The 22,602-nt window shown below is 38.5% G+C and overlaps 1 protein-coding gene across 20 annotated transcripts in view; it reads right to left on the reverse strand.

The window, feature by feature from the left end:
• Positions 1-22,602, reverse strand: part of ROBO2 (roundabout guidance receptor 2) — a 1,073,259-nt gene that overhangs the window by 41,844 nt on the left and 1,008,813 nt on the right. For 14 of the 20 annotated variants that reach the window (XM_061453979.1, XM_061453978.1, XM_061453980.1 and 11 more), the window contains 5 exons: positions 16,517-16,699; positions 7,437-7,479; positions 5,724-5,851; positions 858-1,139; positions 364-489 (listed from right to left, as the gene is read on the reverse strand). In XM_061453979.1, the coding sequence (XP_061309963.1) occupies positions 364-489; positions 858-1,139; positions 5,724-5,851; positions 7,437-7,479; positions 16,517-16,699 (762 nt within the window). The remainder of the gene's footprint in view (positions 1-363; positions 490-857; positions 1,140-5,723; positions 5,852-7,436; positions 7,480-16,516; positions 16,700-22,602) is intronic. The other 6 variants (XM_061453996.1, XM_061453989.1, XM_061453995.1 and 3 more) reach the window with 1 other exon arrangement.

Genomic DNA, 22,602 nt, shown 5'->3' on the forward strand with positions numbered 1-22,602 from the left:
TCAACAAAAATATTCATCTCCTCATGAGGTTCAGCGTGGGAAGATCTATAAAGTGAGGATTGATGTGGAAATATAGTTGCTCCATGAACTGTGCTGTCAGGGAAGGGATGTGACAAGGCAAGGTTTGCAGTTGCACCAACAAGCAAGCTGGGTGGGCGGATTCTCCAATTATCTCCAAATAGGTTTTGCAAAAGGCTTTCTTTTTCAGTAGAGGCCAACGTGACGCCGCTTGCTGATGTTCCAGTGGGCTTGTGCCCTCATTGCTACCCGCAAAGAAGTGCACATGAGAGGTTTTCCACCTCCCTGGCGAGCTGCTGACCGAGACCCCTCCGTCCCTAACCCACCCACGGTAGTGGAACCAACCTGAGAGGCTGCCACTCCTTTCAGAGCTGTTGTGGGAGCTGGTGGTGCTGAAATCCTGTGACTGGTTGTGTGGTAATCTATTAGCCAATCCCTCAGCCACGCGGTAGTCAGGGATGTAAAGCAAGGCTAAGGGTTAAACGGCAAAGGTCACAGTGGCATCGTGTGATTAGTTGACAGCACAAGCACATGCAACACATGCAGTTAGCAAGTCAGATGTGGTGGGGCAGCAAGTTTAATTAATTTTCTTTTAAATGTATACCTATCCTAGCCTAATGGAAGGCAGATGGCTTGGTGATTAGCACAGGACAGAGAGCATTAAAAGCAGAGAGCAATACACTTTGTGATTGTGTGAGGTTCAGCACACAATCTATGCATGCAAAGCATGTAAGCATTAGTTATGGTAAATATGAACAGCATCTCACATACTAAGAAGAATTTTCTAATTCATGCGTAGATGTATATATAAGGGCTCTGGAAAACAAGAGCTTATTTACCATTGTTGCCTTTGCCTTGGTCTGGGAGAGAGTAACCAAATCCCATCAGGTCATTTTTTTGCTGAATTGAGCTTTTCCACTGAGGATCAGGTAAGTCGACAGCCAACTCATGGATGCTGTTGGAATGCAGTATCTGGGTGGTGGCATATGGCGTAGCTTGTGTTATTTGGCTGGAACTGTTGTAACTAGTTTTCGTGGTGAAGTCAATGCTGCTGTAAATGGCTCCATCAGAAAGCATAGTAGCGGTTTTATCTCCTTGCCCTGGCACTGGTGGCAGCACATCTGTGGTGAACATAGGGGAATGAAACAAATCATTGATGCACAGGAAGCCTGAAAGTATCAAGGTTTAAGATGAAAAATAAACGTGTCATTTTGCATGTTTGCATTTCAGCTGAGACAGGTCCATGAGCCAATGAAGGGAAGATGATGTACAACCACCGCCATACTATCAGCATCTGTGACAGGCCTACCACTTGTCCTTCATGTCTCGCTGCCTAAAACCATCTTTCTTATATTTTTTTTCAGTACCTTCAACTGTGAAAGGGAAGTTTGGAATATTTCTCTCCTGAAGAATGTTTTCAATTGTTCACTCTATGTCAGAAGCAATGAAACTGTCTGGGCTTCAGGGAAATGATGAAAGGAGTGAATCTACAAACCACAGAGGAAACTTTCCCAGCAAATACGTAGCAAAACTGTTAAATGGATGCCAAACCTCTCAAAGTAATTTTTTAAGGCCATCACCTTGACTTCCTTGAAGTTTTATGCATCAGCTTATTTAATTTTATTTGTGACATTACCTAGTATGTTTCTCCTTTTCAACAAGTTGCTCCCATTATGTGTAAGAAAATCTGTTATTTTGAAGGGATTTAAGTGATTAGTCTCTTAAAATGGCAATGCAATGGTTGATAATGGAGAACAACTTGCTCAAGTACTCCAGTAGTTTACCTGAAACCAGTACAGGGTATTTAACTAAATATCTGTTGACTTTTCACACCTTTTGAATCCTATCACACACTGCAATTTGTACCTTTAATCAGTTAGATTTGCAATCTCTCTCCTTACTAAACACTGTAGTGACCTTTGCTGGTGGAATACTAGATTCAGAAGCTGAGACTAGTGAAGTGTGAAGAATTTAATGATGACTGGCATGATGTCCCGAGAAGAACCACAGCTCAGCAGATAACCCTTATCTTGCTGTCTCAGAGGTCAATATATCAAATGAAACATTTTTTACAAATTATTTGAACTCTGAAAAGTTAAATACATTTTGGGATTTACTTGTTAGAAAAATGCATCATTTATATGCCATTTGCTTTTGACACCTGAATGGCAGATACGGATTCCAGCCATTAGACCATACTTGAGATAATGCGTACTTCTACGGGGAGGATGCTCAGATGCCATTCTAGGCATCACAGACATTTTATATAACTTAAGTCCCAGAGAGAAAAAGATGATTCTTGAACCTAGACAAGAGTTTAGGTTCAGTTCCAGACTCAGATATGGGTTTTGTACCTTACAGAATACAGTTTTTCTCTCACTGTTTCAAGACTTTTCCAGCAATGAGGTATGATATGGCCTCCCTCACACTGTTTTTTTGGGAGATTTGGGTTGTTTTGTTTTTCCCTGGGATGAACATTTAGACCATGGAACTATTTTCTACTGCATTCATGTGTGCAATAACGAACATTTTAATATGGATCCTAATAACATCTGCAGTCTCAGGGCAACAACATAATATTAACAATAAATATGGCAATAACAAGTGCTCAGTAGAGAGAGTGCAGAAACAGATATTAAATTTGGGTCTATCATTATGATCTGGTTTTGCAGACAACAACAACGGGGAAATGGGCACAATGAAGTATTTAAAATGCCTTAATTGTATTAACTTTAATCTGCAGATAAAATGTAAGTAAAAAAAATAAATTACCATGAATGCAAAGTACAGGCCATATTTCAAAATCAGGTTATTACTATCTATCTGCACTCATCCACTGTGCTTTCTAGGGGCAGCACACAATCTTAAAAGCATCTATGTGCAAATACAGCATGTGATGTGAAAGACAAGTACAGTCATGTCTTTCTTGCATTTCATTCACAACATGAAGAGTTTTCCTTTCCACAACTGGTTTCATCAAAGTATAGTGGATTGAAGTTTAGTAAATAAATTCTGTTTGATATATAAAATGAAGGAAGTCCAGCTCAAGCCGTCTGTGTTGGCTTTGCAGACTCGCAAGTGAAAACTTGCAAAATGTCTCATCTCTTAAGACATACATCTATCCTTGTAACATGTTTCAGGCAACTGAAGAAGTATCATCCCTATACAGTCATTTTAAAATGGAGAACTATACATTTACAAACACTTGAAACGAAAGTTGCACAGCTTCCCACCAGCCAAGAACTTTCAGTCATTCTTACGAATAAGATGAGGTTCTCCAGACATTCTGGGAATTTCTAGTGCAACCACAGATTACTTTTTTAACCACAAGGAGATGTATACACTAAGCACTCAAAGAACTATTAAAGTGCCATTTTACAAAGTGCCATAATCACCTAGTAAAAAACCAAGTGTGATTTTCCCACCATCATCATAGCAAAAAAAGAAAAACACACTGGACATTTCAGACCAAAGATGAAGACACATTTCCCAGTGGATGCTTTCCCAAAAATCCACCTTGTTTTGTAACTCTTGAAATAAATGAAATAGTGCTGAAGGACTTCCTGAGAAAAAGTCTTTCTTCCTCCCTCAGGAGATATAGTGCCATTTTGTGGCCTTGTGCAACTCCAAACCCAACCTGTGCATCCTACTCACAGTCTTGTTCTCAAATGCCTATCTAGGACACAACATATTTCACTCTTAAAGGCAATGTTAGATCTGCCTGCCTCAGTTTCTGAGTTTGAGAGTGATTGATTGCCACCTTACTGTTTTCAAAATTCTTAGAGACTTTTTATATTTTCACAAACCCTTTAACGAGTAAAGGCCCAAGTTCTATCTACACAGTTAATTCATGTTAAGAGATGTCTGACTTGTGATGCATCTTTAATGAAGAAGAGTCCAAACTCAGCTGCTGAAACAGATATGCAAAAGTGGTCCCAAACCAGCCAGAATAAAAGTATGAGCTCAACTGTAAAGATCATGGGTGGAATTAAGCTGCTGAATTTCAAAATATAACTGTTGCATCACTTGGACAAATTTGGATCTATGCCTCATCCACATTGAAGCCAAAACCTTTAAGGCATGCTTCTAATTTCAGCTGTATAGAGCCAAATGCTAAAAGAAAAATGGTAATTTTTCTGTATTATGTGATCTTAAGAAAACATGGAAAAGTACTGAAGGGTTTTATTTTCAAGATATTCACAACAAAAAAGGTAGCAGATATTTGGTTGCCTTCTCAATATCATAAAAAGTTTTGCTTGCTTTAAAATATTTTTGTAAGACAAGCTTCACAACATTTTTATATGGAAAGTAAATCTAGAGTGTTTTGTTGTAATTTGAAGTCGCGGTACTCAAACCACAGGCAAGAAGTTTTGTATGGGAGCATGTAACCAGTGCGAGAGATGGTTTTCAGAAGTAGATTCTGGTACAGTTCAAACGTGAATTCTTTTCACATTTATCAGCTTGACGGTTTTATAGATTTTTTGCATTTTAATGTATTTTTGATATATAAAGTTGTCTTGATTTTTGTTTACTTATTTATGGCTTAGAAATACTTCTATACTCATTTACATTAGGAACTCTTGTTGTGAATACCACTATGGAGAGCTAGCTGTGTTACAACATCACAGAAACCAAGGAAGTAGGAGAGATGTGAAGATTACTATAATTTTCAGAAATCCCAACCACACATCTTGAAATTCCCATCTAAGTAAAACGTTTTAAAGAAAATAACCCTTCTAAAGATTCATCACCTTAATCATTACCTCATCTCCCCAACAGGCCTCTCTCATTTCAAAATGGAAATAAAACCCTAAAAAATCTAGATGTTTCCCCTCTTTGTGTATTTTTCCTCCAATAGGAAGGAAAGTTTCTGAAGATTTTTGAAACCTTCTTCATGGATTATGATTGAGACTGAGAGCAGTCCCTCACCAGGAGGAGGATGGGTAAGCTGACAGCAACAATGTTCTTCTGTCCTTCTGCTGACGAAGCATCCTTCCTGCATCCCCTGAGGAGTTCTCTGCTGTTATGGCCATTCTCTATCCCTGGCTACATTGCCCTGGATGCAGATTGCTCATCTCCACATAAGAGGTAATGAGTTTGAGCAACAGATACTTTTCTCTTGAGATAATAAGCAACCCTGTCCACCACTGTGAGGTAAATTACAAACTAGACCTACATTTTAATGAAGTAGAAAGAGACAAAGCATTCTAAACTCAATTTTAAATCAAACTGTGAGTCAAACATAGAAATAACTATAATGATGTAAATACTACCCAGTGTTTATCATAGGTATTAATTAACAGAAGGAGAAGAGAAGGCTCCAGGGAGACCTTATAGTAGCCTTCCAATACCTTAAGGAGGCCTGCAAGAAACCTGGAAAGGGACTTTTTACAAGGGCCTGTAGTGACAGGACAAGGGGGAATGGCTTTAAGCTGAAAGACGATTGATTTTTATTAGATATTAGGAAGAAATTCTTCACTGTGAAGGTAGTGAGACATAGGAACAGGCTGTCCTGAGAAGCTGTGGCTTTCCCATCCCTGAAGTGTTCAAGGGTTGTACAGGCTTGGAGCAATCTGGTCCAGTGGACGGTGTCCCTGCCTGTGGCAGTGGTGTTGGAAGCAGATGCTCTTTAAGGTCCCTTCCAACCCAAACCATTCTATGATTTTATTGTGTACTATACAGTGAATTAATAAAAGGAAACCTACCTCCACGACCGAAATTGCCAAGATCATTGGGTCCACTAGTGCTGTTGTTTACCGGCAGACTTGTGGCAGGCCAAGAGTCTGCAAGCCAAGGATAACTGGGGTCACTTGCATTCAACAGACCTGGTCGACTGAAGCAGAATAGAAAAAAAAAGATATACATACAAATATATATAGAGACACTTAAAAAATTAAAGTATCTGTGAGACAACTAATGACTGAAGAGAACATATCACTGTTCTCCTAACACTGTAGGTAAAAGACAGTTTAGGAAACTTCCATTTCTTTCAAATTAAAATTGTGTAGCCTTTGATGATTTAAAGACCTTGAGCAGTTAATTAAGGTTACATACAAATCAACTTTGTCAGTAGAAGTGGGACTAGGCATCTGTCGTGATTCTGCCAGAATCCAAATGAACTCCGTTGTCTGTGTGAAACAGGGGTTAGGCAGCACCATCATGGGATCCTACACCAGGGCTGCATGATAAATTATCACCTCAAGGGAGCCACCACTCAAACTGATTGCTCCGTATCAGCCATTTCCAGGACTCTGGGCTACTATTTCTTCTTCCCCTTGCATCCCAAACGCACGCCTGTCATCTGCAGGCTGGTAACTCTTTCTTTGAGCACTCTTGGACAGTTTAGAGGCAAGCAGGTTTGAGTAGGATAAATGGAAAATCCACAGCTCTCTTTAAGTGCCACTAGTGCACTAGTGGCTTTTATATCCCTGTAATTCCCAGCTTTGAGAGCAGTATTAAACAACGAGTCTGTTGAAAGAGAAGGTACACTTGGGCCATAAGGCACCATGTCTTGCTCACTCTAGGATAAACAGCTACAAACTTAGCAAGGCAGGTGGATTGTTTGTATTTGTATTTAACAGGGAAAACAATAATTTCTTACAGACATCCCCTTCCCCTAAATGAGAACAAAACCCTGTCCACACTTCTGCAGCTTTTCCAGGTTATTAATGCACTCATGGAGTTGGAGCAACATCTCCGATCATTGTATGTTATAGACCCCTGCCTGGAACAATCCCTAAGAGAAACATTGGTTTCTATGGCAACGGCAATAAGAAGACCCAGCCGCCTTCTTGCCACATCTACTTGCTCTCATTAGGCCTAATCTCTTTTTGCTAAAATATTGATTAAACAGGAGATTGGAAGTTATTACCAGGGCCTAATTACAATCTCCATATTGGCAATGGGAAAATAGATGAGGATATATGGGCCTGTTATCAACTTTTATCAATTTCAGTTGAGTACCCAAAGTTGTGGAATCCAGTCCTATCAATCTAAAGCCTATTCATCATCCATGAATCATTTATTTTGTGATCGATTAAGTGTAATTGTTCACTCACAGCAATTTAAGGGGAGCCAATAAGGAGTCTTAAACAACAGCAACTTCATTTGCTAATGTCTAATTAATGCAGTAAACATCCCACTAACAAATTAACACATTCTGTGTGATATTTACTACTCATTTCTTCCAGGGCATCTGGGAGATATGAAACATCTGGGCTTGATTCCTCCAAAATGCACAGAAGATAGGTCATTAAACCTTGTGGTAAGCTACTGAACTAGTAGTGTTGTCAGTCCTCCTAGTGTTGTCAGTCTTCCCAATGATCGGTTATGACCCAACTGCATCACCTATAGCATTTTTCAGATCCCTAATTTTAACAATGAACACAATGGAAAGACCTTTATACAAAGAAACATACCTTCCATTGCTCATTAGTCCTCCATCTCCTCTTTGGAAAGTGACTGTGTTTTGGTTGGAAAAACGAAACAAACGTACACACACACACGCACACACATATAAGACAGGGAAAAATTAATTAGTAATAATTAAAAGTAACAATTCAAACTGCTCAGTGTCCAAGATCGAAGGCCTCTTGGCATCATCACATAACATAATACAGAAATGGTAAGAAAAGGATCAAACACGTGAGGGTTACAATTTGGTTTGGATTTCACTGCACGTTATTGATTAACATCAATTTGCTCAGTAGCTTGCAAGGCAAAGCTGATGCCTGGGCAAAAGGCCTGAATTTACCATGGGCCCCTTCATATGACTTTGCTTTGCAAGATGGAGCCATGTGATGAAATTGTTTTCTTGGCATGCTTTTCTTCAGTACATAATGACATTGCACCAGTGAGTTAATACCATGTTGTAATGCAGTAATATAATGTCACCACACAAATATGCCATTTCCCAGGACAAATACAAAGAGGTGGCAGCTCTATTAGAGCTGATGGGGTGAAAAAAAGCATAGAGCTGCACTGTTTCCATTAGAAGTATAGTATAAGAACCAGGACCCACACATAAATGCATACACTCCAATATCACTGGGAAAAAAAATGTGTTTCCAGTCTTGCCATGAAGGATGCCAAGGACATTTTCAGAGAGAGACAATTGTTTTTATGGCTCCATTCATGGGTGTTTGAAAAAAAATAGTCTCTCCCTTATCTTTCTTATTAACAGGATTACATTTCAGGGCAATATAGGTAAACCCACATTACTGGTGAGATGCTAATTGACAACATTTGACGCTCCTTTTTGAAGCACTGGCAAATATTTTGAATCAAGGCCAACAGACTACTCTCATTCTCAGTGGCAATATTCCATTATTTATAGTCAGGCATAGATAAGGCAGACTATTAAATTATATCAGTGTCCTGGACACCTGCAGCCTTACAGGCCACTGACAAGCTGAGGGTTTGAATTTCAGAGAGGAATGGAAAAGTCTGTGGTCAGTTTAATTTCAAATTGGCTTCAGTTAGGAAATACTATTTGCCTTTGTAACACAGGCATTCCAATCATTAAATTATAGGTCCCAGAGTATTTGCAAGATTTTCCAAATATTAGTCCAAACTAGACTGATTCAAGATTAGGCTTTGCATATACACCATTCTAATCAGACAAAATTACTACAGCCAATAGAAATGCTGTGATCATTAAAAAAATTAGCAATGACATAAATCCACTGGGATAATGCTTCTGATACCCTATAGAATCCTTGTCACTTTATTAACTCCTAGGATAATTTCACATTCAGCAAAGGGGACAACACCGGCCCCAGTGGAAGCACTGCTGGAAGAGCGCTTGGGTAGGGTGATTAATTACCCTTCACTGAAGAACAGACTAATATCAATATCAGAAAATCACTGCAGTCATATGTCACATCAAGATGGTTAATAGCTGAATTTTGAAAGGATGTAATCAAACCAATTAATGAAAAGAAAATCAAAATGCAAAATATGGGAAGTACTAAATAAAAGTCTGCTTTGAAAAACAAGATGTGGTAAAACATTGCAGCTAATTAATTTTAGAGCTGATGCTACTTTCACTCACATAGCTTCTAATACGCTGTCAAATGACTGTACCTCTCATTGCTTAAAAATGAATAATCTGAGGTGCTGTGGACATCATGTGTGAATATGCTAAGAGGTGGGTACTGCCTATGTTTAAAAGTGTGTTGGCCAAAGCACATTAGATACTATTTCCTTTCTCCTCCTCCTCCTCAAATTTAACACTCCATTTCTCCAGCTTTCTGCATTTGTCAAAGCGACAAGAAATAAGAAAAGCGAGAAACAACGGTGCATTCGCTAACAACCCTTATAAATGAAGTTTACAGATTTAAGGGAGTTCTAGTAAAACATATTTTCTGAAAACTTCTTGGGATTAATGCTGTTGTTTAAACTATCATCTATCAGAAATGCTATTGAAATAATATTCTTACTGCTTATACAGCACATACAGGTGTGTGAGAATTTAATGTCATGGGGAGAAAAAATATCAATACTTGTGGCCTTCAAAATATTTATATCCCTTGTGTACCTTTATAAATAAAGCTGAAATGGGGGAGCTAGTATGAGATTGCAGCAGTGTTTGTCAGGCACATTTTACTTTCTGTGTAGTGAGGTATGGAAAAAACTCCAAGGTATGCTGTGAGAAACACATCAAGAAGACATGACATTGGAACCTCTTTGCTAGAGCTGTAATTGCTGTACATTGGCTGTGGCATATGAGTATGTTGAGAAGAGACAGGTATCACACCATTTACTTCTGTGTATACTGCTTGTAGTAACTATTTCCTGGCTTTTTCCTACATAAAATAATCTTATACCCTCCCAACATGAACGCTGTTTTTAGAAGAGAAGTTCAATTTAGTTTATTAAAAAAAGAACTTGTCTTGGAGTGACATTGTTTTTCCTGCAAAGACTGTGCTTGGCTTACATGATGTGTATGGAACTGGGAAGGAATACATGTTCTTTTGCTTACCCTCCACCCTGTGTACCAGTGCACGGATGGTTATAATCTTCATGAGAAAATAAACAAGAAAGTATTTTAGTTACTATTCTTGGTATAAAAGGCTTCAGAATATCAACTAAACTAGGCAAATTCCTCTTGAAATGTGGACATATCAGAATGGTAAAGAAAAAAAAAGTCATATTCCTGATGCCATCCATAAATGGGCTACCTAAGCTGGGATAGAGAAGATGCCTTTCTTTTAGAATCAATATTGTGAAAGACAGCTAACAACAGAAGATATGGTCAGGCTGCCAACAAAAGCACTATGTTTATCATTCCTGCCGTACATTTTGTCAGGGTTTTTTGCCTGCAGTTTGATTTCTGCAATTACAAAACAAGTCTAAATGCCTGAATAGGAGCATACTTAATGCAATGCAGGCTCGTAGATGTCACTGTAAAAATAAAACACACCGACAGCTGGCTTTATTCATCCTGTCTCCACTTCAAAAAGAAGCAGAGCAATTTCAAGGGGCAATGAAAGAGGAGGAGGGGAAGGATCTCCCTATCCCTGACCCACCTATCTCCCTTGCTTTTTATCACCAAGGGAGCAAAAAAGCTCTTTCAGCAGTCTTTGCATCTGATATATGTTCTTAGAAAGGCTGAAGACCTGCAAGGATGAGATTGGTTTTCAAACGAAGATGAAAAAATAACCTCTGCATAGAGAGATTTTGAAGGAATCCCCACCAGCTTATACTTCAAGGACTGTAAAAATGCAGAAATATAATCCAAAGTGCATTTTAAATGCATAAATATTTAAGTAAATTATATTGTATATATTTGTACGAAGAACAGCATACGTTAAGGAGCTTTTCACATGCTTTTTATTAAATATATAAGGAAGTACCCAAGCCATTTACTAATATTATCTCACAAGGCTGAACTTAATCTTCATGCCTGCTAGAATTGGAAAAATACAAATGTATAGTAAGTTGACATTCTGAGGCAAGAAAGCTTTAGAAAGCTTTCTGAATGCCTATCTCTAGTAGGCCACATTTTGCTACTGCAAATGAAAACTTTAATGTTGCCAGCCAAGTCTCATTCCTTTTTCTGATAAGCTGTTCCTCAAATATGAATGTAGATTAATCCTCTTTTAATAAGCATTAGCTCAGAACAGATAATCAGCATATAAAATTCCATCAAACCTTCTGTCTAGTTTTGGATGATTCTGTCAAACAATTTATCCTTCTTTAACGGTTTCAGGAGCTGCACACAAAATGTGTAGCATTCCATAACTCTCTATTTTTAATTTGGTTTTGTTTACTCAGTTTCATGAAACCCTTAATCCCAAGGAGCACTAGTCACTACATAAGCTTGCCTACTCAAAGTGAAAATATGTGTTTACTTTCCTTGCATGACTGATGGTCTAAACACTTGAAACACCTGAGTATTCAAGCGAGTGGGTTCTGGCACAATGAGACTGAGGGTGCAGGAAAGATAAGCTGATAAATGAAACTGCTCTTATTTCTACAGATGGATTCCATGCCTCTGTTGTATAAATCCTTATACCAAACTTTGAAAAGAGAATTGCAACTTCCAGTACAAAATAAACAAATTCTGTTCCATCACTGTACTACAGGAACAAAATAATTCATCTAATAATTACTCAGATACCACTTTTCAGACAACTGAAAATGGGTAACAACTATATTCAATGTCTCTGTGCCAGATTTGGGTTTGATGATAATATGTCACAGTCCTGAAAATAGTCCTGTAGAGCTGCAGATGACACTACTACTCACCAGCAGTAATCTAACAAACATTGCCAAAAATCATATGCTTTGTAGTACTGGTATTGCCATCAGTGCCTGATGAGTCACGAAGGGGGAAAGGGAAGTGGAGGAATAGTGTCTTACAGAATTGTGGCTCAGTAACTACTCAAAATAAGTAAGAAGTTACAATTTTCAATGCCACTTTATTTGTGACCATCTGAGCAATTGATCAGTGCTTTTAAAATGGTCACAAAGACAGAAAGCTTAATGACTTTAACTTCATTCTTTGGCGTAAGTCTTTACCAATTGTGATATTTGCTGTTTGCTCTTCTCCTACACAGAGTGTTATAGTACTTTAGTAACACAGCAGAAATTATATCTCTTTGGAGCCTAATAACAGAACAGAAATAATAAAACAGTCCCAGTAAATCACCTATAATCTGAAAATGACCCAAAAGAACATTTTTTGCAAGTAATTATACAACTGCAAAATCCAGACTTTAAAACAACTATTTTTAGTGCTTTAAGTTCTACATATATGCAAATACAGCTGAAAAACAAAACAAAACAAAACAAAAAAACCTATTTACATCAGAAATAACTGAAACAAACAACTTTTTGTTTTGTGTCTGAAATAGAAAGTATATGAATGTTATACTAATACATTTGATTCTCTTTATTACACAGTCAAATCTGCACATTCTGCAACTTTCGGAAGGAAGCAGATGTCTGAACAAAAACTGTGCACCTTCTAAAATTTGAGCATATTAGGATAAATTCATATTTAACAAAACTTTACTGACAGCTGCCTCTGATGAGATTCTGAAAGCTACATACCACTACCTATAAATATTTAGATCTGAAACCGAACTGTTTATGAATCATAACTTCACAGGGAACAACATACAGTTGTGAGTGCTGTCAAACCTCCATAAGCATAGATATATTGGTCTAAATGATCTTATCAATGGTAAATTCTTCAAATACTAGAGAACTAGCAATATTTCTTAGGGAACTCTGTATGTAAAGATTAAAAATATGGACTTTGTTCTTTCATAAGAACAACTGGTTTATTAGAATAATGATCTTTTTCTGGACTTGACTCCTGGATGACTCAGGTTCTCAGTACCTCCAGAAATGATTACAGGCCAGGAAACAGAACTATATGCTGTTATAATTCTCTAAAGGAAATTTTTGCAGTGCCTCTGACATATCTTAGTTGCCCAGTACATGTGGATCAAGTACACTGAATCATGCACAGTCATTGTGGCTCCAGCACAACCCCGTGCCATGCCAATTATGTTATGAAGACAGTGGAAAAAACTCACCACAGTTACAGACAGCTGACCTTGGCATGATCAAAGGAACCAAATGCAAATGCAAAGATGCATTATTTCATTTTGGAAAAATCCCATGTTGTGTCTCGAAGAAAAGCAAGTAAAGCATTTAGGGTAGCATGTGCTGTGCCACAGCTTAGACTAACTTGAACAAACCTGGCTGGAAGCCAGAGGAGCAATTCCTGAGAGCCCAGAGCTTCTCCATGAGGACACTTCTCCCTCACAATGTCACAGGGCCCTGGAACAGACACCATCACCTTCACTTATCTGCCTTGACAGTCATCTGCTCTCTCCTACTAAGCTAAACACTCAGGCTGTGGCTGAAGATACAAGCAAGAGCGAGAAAGCAGCTAGCTGAGCATGAAGGCTGGTTCAGCAGTGCAGTAGGAAGACTAGCCTCTATCACATAGATGACAGGATAGCAGAGGGGACAGAAGAAGAAACAGCTTTGGTAAGTGCCACCGAGGGGCCAAGCTACATGCAAAAGACTTTACAGGCTTCTACTGGGAAATGCTGAGATTTATCAGCCTTTTATACCAGACCACTGAGATGTAATTATTTTTGAGTTCTGAATCTCGAGCTTACGTATGAGAGAAGCTAATTATTTGTATTAATTAGTACTATTAATTGTATGCTCTATTTTTCTTGACTATCCGTATGTTGACTGAGATGCTTGCAACCTGCTGTTTCAGCCACACTTCGTTTATTCTTCACCTATCTTTAATCACACTTATGATGATGGTCTACCGTATGCCACATTTATTATAGATATGAAAACTAGGATATCAGCTTTGAATTGGATAGGCAGGAAAAAAAGCAAACACTTCCATTTCAAAACCACTGTAAAAGCAAGGCGTGCATAGGTTAATCGCTAGATTGCTTGAAGATTTTAACACCTCACAATAAGGTTGACTTATGCACAACTAAGAGCTGAAAGGAAAGTTCCATTTCTCCAGTTTGATCTTAAAAATGTTTGAGATTATTTTTTTGAGCTTTAAAATAAAAATTCAGTTATTTACATTAATGCTTGTTTATGTTAATTCAAGCATCCTGTCCTGCAAATTACTTTCAAAACTGCATTATTTTGAGGAGTTAGGTGAGTAAGAAGCATGCAGAATTAGAATGACTGATATTAATGGTGATAGATTTGATGGTACCCTGGAATCACTAGGAGAAGGAATGCAATGTTTTGATCACAGAGAGACAGCATAAGTATTCCTCCTTGTATTTGGTTTTAATTCTGCATCTCTCACATGTTTGTAAACACTTAAGATAGCTAATGTTTGCAATGATGTGTTGGTGAGGTAAGAGACAGACTAATGGACAGTACCTGCAGGGGTGAAGGTGAAGGACTGAACTGCAAAACAAGAAAGCAAACACATTGTGAGTTACACACCCTGATAATAAGCGCTAATTGCAGGGCAGAGATTCCTCAGGAATTTACTCAGCTGTGATTGAATATCATAAGCAGGGCATAACAGTCGAGCTTAAAGCACTAACCAGCCAGCAGCCAATGAGAAATGATGGTTAGAAAGGTGAGCAGTGTATTTTGACAGTCGTATTTGAAGATTTTATGTGTGGACATGCTGTTCTCCAAATCGTGAACATTAGGATGAATTTTGAAGCATGATCTGTTATCAACTCCCCTTGCTGAACGCATACACTATTTCATAATTCTGAAGATGGGAATTCTGTGGCAAGATGCAATGTTCACACCACAATTAGATGCAGCAAACATTATGAGAAGGAATGAGTTGCAGGAGACACACTGTTTATGACTGTTATAATTATTTACAGTTATGCATTTTAAAGCATACAAGACTTTGCTCTCAATCTCTCTCTCCTCCCACCCCACAACATGCCAACTCACACACAGCGCTAATAATTCTGCTTTAAAAAAAAGAGTTGTCTTAGTTTGTGTCCAAAGTTTATCCATAGGACTGCTCCCTAAGAGCAGTAATAGTACAGCTATCTTCTAATAGGAAATATCTTGGGATCTAGACTGGTATTTCATAGAAACAGACGGGTAGGTGTGTGTGATGTGTATTAGTTTCTCAGTTAACACCACCCCACCTCTCAGCCAGTAAAAGTCATTGCTGTTAAAGGAAATCAGAAAACACCTCAGCAAAAAGCATAACCTATGAATGATACATAGTGATGCAAGATGAGGTTCCACAAAAACCAAGTCAGCCCAAGAGCCACTGAAAGGCTCTCTGCTGCCTCTGCTTCCACTGCTCATCTGATTTCTTCTTGGGCTGCCTTGTTTCACTAAGCCAATGGAAAACTAATCCAGCAGAAAGGACTGAAAAACAACATAGAAGAGTTTCCTCTCGGTTTAGTTAGCCCAGTCTGGACATTGGTGAGTCTGATGATGGTTAAAGCTGAGGGCTGAGAGCAGGGAATGAAAGTTGGTGTTTTGGCAAGTTGTTAGAGATGCTCATCCACTTAAGGAACCTGAGTCCATGGGTTTGCATGTGATAACTTGAAAAGAGAAGAGTGCTACTGTAACCTTAGTGTGATACATGTCAACATTAAATACGGTGTGTCCTCAACTGTGCAAATCTTGCTCAAAAAGGAAATTTCTCTTTTTAAATGTCAATAAGCACTACAAGAGAACCTACCCTGATATTTGAAGAACAGCTTTGTGGTGTTAAATTAGGGTTCAGAGTTATCCATTTTACCCATTTTTTTCCCTAAAAAAATCTATGAGAATCCAGAAGCACAGAATAATACAGAAAACAAACAGGCTGGGAAAGAAGAAAATATTTTCAATTGGCAAATGTATTTATTTTTCTAAATGTGGTTTTCAAAAACTAATTTGTAGCTGGAACAACACATTTGGTCCAAGAGGGATCACACTGTGAGGGCATTCCAAGGTGTTCTGCCTCCAAGACAACACTTTTTAAGGCTTATGTCATAGGTAAATTTTGACCACACTTCTCTAATTCATCACTCTCTTCTCCTCTAGGTAGAGCTATGGAGTCACTAATTTAGTATCACCATTTTCTTTTCCCATGCACATGGCTTCAAAGACATGGAAATGCATGGGAATGAAGAAGATGACCAAATACTGTTTCTAACCTTCCTTACAAGGGTCTAGTCTAATTCACATTTGAGCACATAAATGGAGCCAGACTGCTAACAGAGTGCCTTCTGAGCAGGAAGCAAGAGGAATAGTTAATCCTCTCTGCACTTTCTTATGCTAGATGTGCTAGAGATGTAAAAATAAAGACTGTCTTATGATAATGATGAAATGGCGTACCGAGCAATGCATTTAAAGCTTCTCATACACCAGCATTTTCACAGCATACATTTAAAACAAGCATACAAAATTCACCCAGGCCGCCTTTAAGTAAGTTCAACATGTTTTTTAAAGTAGGTTTAACAGCACCTGTTTAATAGAACCTGATGAGATGGTAATAAATAGTTACCGTTCTTACCAGCATAATTGCTGAGCCCCTTCCTCTTCTTTCTGCGCCAGTACAACCAGATGCTGAAACCCATCAGAATTACCCAACAGGCACCACCGATGCCAGCTATAAAGGCAGGCTGTTTGACAACATCAGTGATTTGTTCAGTTATGCTGTTGTTATTTTCAGTGATGACAACTTCATTACGACCTCCTGCACAAAAGAAATTCAACCGAATGATGTTATTAGGGATTCTGCAATACAAACAGGGAGCAAGTACTGCAAATGAAAATAAAGGAACCCCAAAACCCAACAGTAATGCACCTCAAAAGAATTATCCACAGTAGGAGATTTTTAATGAGTATCAGTGTGCACCTGGAAAACTAGTGTTTCTAGAAAGTAAACCCATCATCCACAGTGATTTTGCACACATACATTTGAAAACATAGCTCTATAGGACTCTCCCAAATAATCTAACAGATGTCAGTCCAGAGCAGATTTTTTAACAATGTACATGCTTGTTGGTTTGTTTTTACATAATTATGGACAGAATACAACGATGAGAAAACGGATCATGGGGAGCAAATCAAGAAATAAATCAAGCAATTAATGACTAGCTATCTCAAAATGAGAAATCCAAATACAAAATATGCTGCGACATCAAAAGACAGTTCCTTCGCTCATTGTTGTCAGCATGCCATAAGTTCTTACTTAACTCATTTGGTTTTGCAGCATGCTGAAGTTTCCAAATTAAAAAGAAATAACAACATATATGTATTTTCAACTGGGGGAAAGGTGCATTTTGCAGCGATTATTTCATGTGGAAAACAATCCATACAAATGTTAAGTGCACCAGCATCGACACAGAGAAGAAAATCATGTACTTAACTGTAAGCTCTAAACAATCACAGCACCAGATGCTATTTTTTTCACCTAGACTATGCATGAAAAATTCTAAACATCAACCCGTAAGAAATAATTATGATGTGGAATACCAATTAAAGCGACATGCATGAAAAATTACTATATAGGATTTTAAATTATGTATGTTACGTTATAAAACTGTACATTTCAGTAGACACTTCTACTGTTTTTTCTCCCCTTTTTTATCTAAAAGGGAACTTCCCTAAAAGGAAAAACTCAGTGTCTGGCTTGAAAACAAATGCTCCTAAAAAATGTGACTGGAAATTCAATACATTCTAAAGCATCTAGCTCTAGAGACAGTGCTTTTCTACTGCAAACCTTCCCTTGTCAAAAAAGGGTTAGGTTTAAAATTAGGAAATGAGGAAAATATTTTTCTGCAAAATATATGACTAATGATTATATGTACATTTGATCTAAGCTGCCCACATCTGCAGTTTTGAAATGGGTGAAAGAATTAGCCCTCATTTCCAGCAAAAGCACGTAGATAGCTCAGTCCTTGAAATGTGCTGCAGTATTATCAGATGCCCATATGCATGTTGAAGAACTGCAAGAGTAGCCACTCTACTGAGACAAAAATACTACGGTTCTCAATTATGAGAGTCTAGAGCACAAAAGTAAAGGTGGTAGAGTACGGCAATGCAACACCAAAATGGTAATTCCCAAAATTAAAGTATTGTAGCATTACGCCTTGCCGTAAAAATGTTCATATTCCCCTTCTACAATTCAGGAATGGTTAAATTTACCACTTCCTTCTTTCAACAGAACAGCTCCTCTGTCAGCACACTGGCTTCAGCCTAAAGCAAATAAACAAGGTCTTTGGCTAAAGCAGATGTGAGAAGTCTGACACTTCCAGTCTATTTCCACAGACACCTCTTTGCAGGAGACCCAGAGTTTACAGCAGTCAAGCTGTGATTGAGAAACCATCCCAGTGGGCCTGTTGGGCTGAGTGTCCCTGCCTTGCCCTAGCCTGCATCCCTGGCACAGGGACTGGCTCTGCACTAGCCAAGACACAGCTTCAGGCTCTAAGTTGTGTTCAGGAGCTGGACTGAGTTACTCAGGAAGAAAGGTGATGCACTGCATTACATTGCTATCACTCTGTTAATGATCTTGGTGATTTTATTAAGCTTTCTGTGTTTCAGCACCATGTCAATATTTAGTGATGATGACCGTCTGCTTTTGCAAACAGACTGTTGAAACTGTGCTAGAGTTTGGCTGGCTTTCAGTACTTCTGTGCAGGAAACAAAACAGGCTTTCTGCAAACAAAATACCTCCCACAGAAGGATGCTGACAGAACAACACCTGCTGATGTATAAAAAGGCAGTACACCAGTACTGGTATCATGTCTATACTGGCCATGCTGACAAGCATTCCTAACATCAGGGCCTTGCAGCTTTATCTGTCCTTTCCTATACTTTCCTATTACCACTTGTCACTGCCAAAGGCCAGGTGGCTTCCAGTCCTGATGCAGTAAGTGAAAACAACTCAGTGAGGAACTCTGCAAGGTAAAGAAGGGAGGCAGTGGTAGCTCCATTATCAGATTTCCCCTTTTTATTCTGCCCATGGAATTAATCCATAGATGCACTCCAGTGCTGAAAGAGGAAGTACTGAGAGTAACGAGGATGATCAGGGGAATGGAGCACTTCCCATACAAAGAAAGGCTGAGAAAGTTGGGGCTGTTCAGCTTGGAGAAGAGAAGGCTGCATGGAGACGTCACAGCAGCCTTCCAGTATCTGAAGGGGGCCTACAAGGATGCTGGAGAGGGACTCTTCATTAGGGACTGTAGTGACAGGAAAAGGGGTAACTTAAACAGGGGAATTTTAGATTGGATCTAAGGAAGAAGTTCTTTCCTGTTAGGGTGGTGAGGCACTGGAATGGGTTGCCCAGGGGGGTTATGAATGCTCCATCCCTGGTAGTGTTCAAGGCCGGGTTGGACAGAGCCTTGGGTGAGATGGTTTAGTGTGAGGTGTCCCTGCCCATGGCAGGGGGTTGGAACTAGATGATCTTAAGGTCCTTTCCAACCCTAACTATTCTATGATTAAATGATTCTATAATAGAAGGAGGCACTCTATGGCACACTCTTCCAGGCACACAATTGATTTTCTAGTAGAAACATGCTGCTGTAATTGCCATTAACTGTCAGTTAATTTCTGTGCCCTTTGGAGGAGAGGTAAAAGCAGTGGGACAGTGAGGAAACAGGTTATGTCAGCACTGCTTCAGAGGCAGTGGTACTGCCTTGGACAAGAGAAGACAGGGAAGCGTTTCAGGGGCACCAGCTTTGGGAGCAAATGCTCCAGCACTTAAGAAAAGAACTGCTTCCTGCTAAAGCCTTCAAAAAGACCGAAGATCGCATTTTCTTCTCTAATGTTTTAGAGAACGCAGGGTGTGAAAGCAAACTGCAGAGAACCTGGGGAGAGCTTTCAGTGGACTTTACGCTCTTCCTCTCTTCTAGAGGAAGGCGCAATCTGTCTCCAAGTTAACTTCTAAAGTTTTCCATCTGGCTGTTTGCTCTTGCCCTTCAGTGCCTAGCAATTACAACTGCAAAACTAATAATTCTTTTAAATGTCAAAATAACATATGGCCTGTGAATTTGATGACTGAAAAATAAATGGATACAGATGAATGTTACCCACTGACGTTTGATAAAATTCATGCAATTATTGGAGTTTGGGAAAACAAATGGCATTAATTTTGTATTTCTTTAGATAATATTTAAGCAGAAGTAATAAATATGTCATCCAGGGTACCACTGCACTATTTTATATACTGCAGGTGTTTTGGTAACTATGCTGTCAGTTCAACTAATTACAACATAGACATGGGAAGTGTGCGACCTGTAACGCTCCATTGTTCCTGAAGACAAAAACATAATGAAATATAATGTCTTCCTCCCATTGGAGAGTAATGAAGAACAAAACTAATTTGTTGGACTAAAAATTAATTAGACACATCAGATTCAATTGCACCTATTACTGTGAAAGTTTGCAGCTGTTCCTCATGTTATTACGCCAGTGACGGAATGCGAAACTGAACAGGCCAACTGATGAAGAGAAATAACAGCTATACCATTCACCAACATTGTTGTTATCTCCATTTTTACTTCAGATTTTCCAAGTGAAATTTTTTAGTATACCAATAGGGATCACAAAAACGTTATTCTTGATTCTCTTTGAGCCTTCAACAAAACTTTTCAATGTCCTGCTTGAAGTATGGGCATAGGACTCCTGTAACAGTAATACAATTTCTAACTAAAGAAGTAACATACTTCCTACTGCTTCATATTGTCCTGGGTTTACTTTCTGGATTGTCATGGGTCTGTCATCTAGAGTTGGTCTGGGAAGTCAGAAGCAGACTATCCACCATGGAAATGAGTTATTTTCAGAAAAAAACCCCAAAACTCTTCTTAGAAAAACATATCCTATATTTAGGAATAGCATCTTTCTTTTTATACGCTGGGTTCCGTACTTCATGACAGTGAAAGTCATGCTGTTTAGCAACACTGCTTAACTCTTCTGCATCACTGACCTGCTCTCTCCATAATTCAGCATTTCTGCAGTTGTTCATTCTGTATGCAAGCTGTTAAATAGTATAGCTAAGCATCAGACCATATAGGACTACATTAAAATACAATCAGTCAGTAATGTTGTCCTATTCATTATGACGCTTTGAGGTTTATTCACTAGCTTTCTTTTAATCCATGTATTTATTTTTTTTTTTTAAATTTACCTAAAAAATAAATTTCTTATTTTATATTCTTGATTCTTAGTCAAACACTGACTGGTATCCACTCAGATTTTCCAGAAATGGTAATACCTTAAAACTGTTATCTTTATCAAGCAAATTTAGTGTCCTAGAAATGACTGCCAGCAATTCAGAAACAATAGAAAAATGGGACCTAAAGAAAAAAGAGATACAGACCATAAGAGTAACCGTAACCACACCCAGCTTTGGGTTCCCAAGAGGGAGCACAGAGATGTGAACAGCAACACAACCCAAACAGAGAAGACTCTCCTTTGTTTCATGAACAAGACTCTTAAACATACAAAGATGCCACCAGACAAGCTTGATGAAGCAGTAATTCTGGAATCATTTAAGGAACAAATAAATATAACTGTAAGTTTGACAATGCAAAATTAAGTCTCTAAATAACAAATAACTTTTGCTTTCTTTTGTACTCTATTTGCATCCTACTATCCCTTTTCTCCTTTCTGCAGGAACGCAGATATCTTCGCATTTAACTCTTGATTATACTAGTCACTTTTTGTAAGGAAAAAGTCAGGATGAAGGGCTGTAGCCAGATGCAGGGCTGAGCATTCTTGGAATCATCCAGTGAAGCACTTTAGTGCAAGTTTAACTCACAACACGTCACATGACACAAGGCTACTCACATGCTTAGAATGCAACACACTTAAGTGTTTTGCTGGAACAAGCCCCGTGTGTTTAGTGCCTCACTCAATGAACTCTCTAAGGAAAAAAGTCCTTCTCAAGAGAATGCAATGACAGACTAGTTGTACAACATCAGTTCTTTACACAGAGGACCAAAATTCCGGCCTATTAGAGGATAGGTTTCTTTCATTTTCAAAAATCAATTCCTTGCTTTCAGTTCTACAAAACTTTCCCCTCCTCTTTTCTTTGGCCTTTCTGCAGCTTGCCGTTTTCAAAAACCAGTGCTATCTTCACATCCACTCTTCACTCCTTCTCCAGTGACAATATATTCAAAGCTCACATACCCCAAATGCTGTTTAGATGCACAGGGAACATGCATATCATTAAACATTTAAGCAATGCTTAGGGAATGGCCTTTTCTAAAGGTCTACACATAACACGTTCATGTTTTGGACATTCTCTTGAAAAGATTTTCTAGAAAGAAAATATTTAATAAAAACAAAAGAAGCAAACAAAACCCCATTTAAGTAATAACAAAATTAGGTCATACAGATGCAACAACATAGTCATATGAGGTGTTTCCCTGCACAGCTCTATTTGGTCTTGTTAAACATGTTATATTTTATTATGTTCTTATCCTTCCTATATTGTTCCTGCCTTTATATTTTATACTTGAGAAGAACTTCAGAAGAAACAGAATATGGGTTTCCCTCGGGTCAGGAAATTAATTCAGCATGGAAACTGTTACTGAGAAAGTCATTTCAAAGGCACGGATGATAACACTACCTTTGCTCTCTCTATTTGGAGTA

The sequence above is a fragment of the Pezoporus flaviventris genome, unplaced genomic scaffold (assembly GCF_033815535.1).
Source record: "Pezoporus flaviventris isolate CSIRO_AGI_PZ_B2104156 unplaced genomic scaffold, CSIRO_AGI_Pfla_v1 ptg000015l, whole genome shotgun sequence".
Lineage (NCBI taxonomy): Eukaryota > Metazoa > Chordata > Aves > Psittaciformes > Psittacidae > Pezoporus > Pezoporus flaviventris.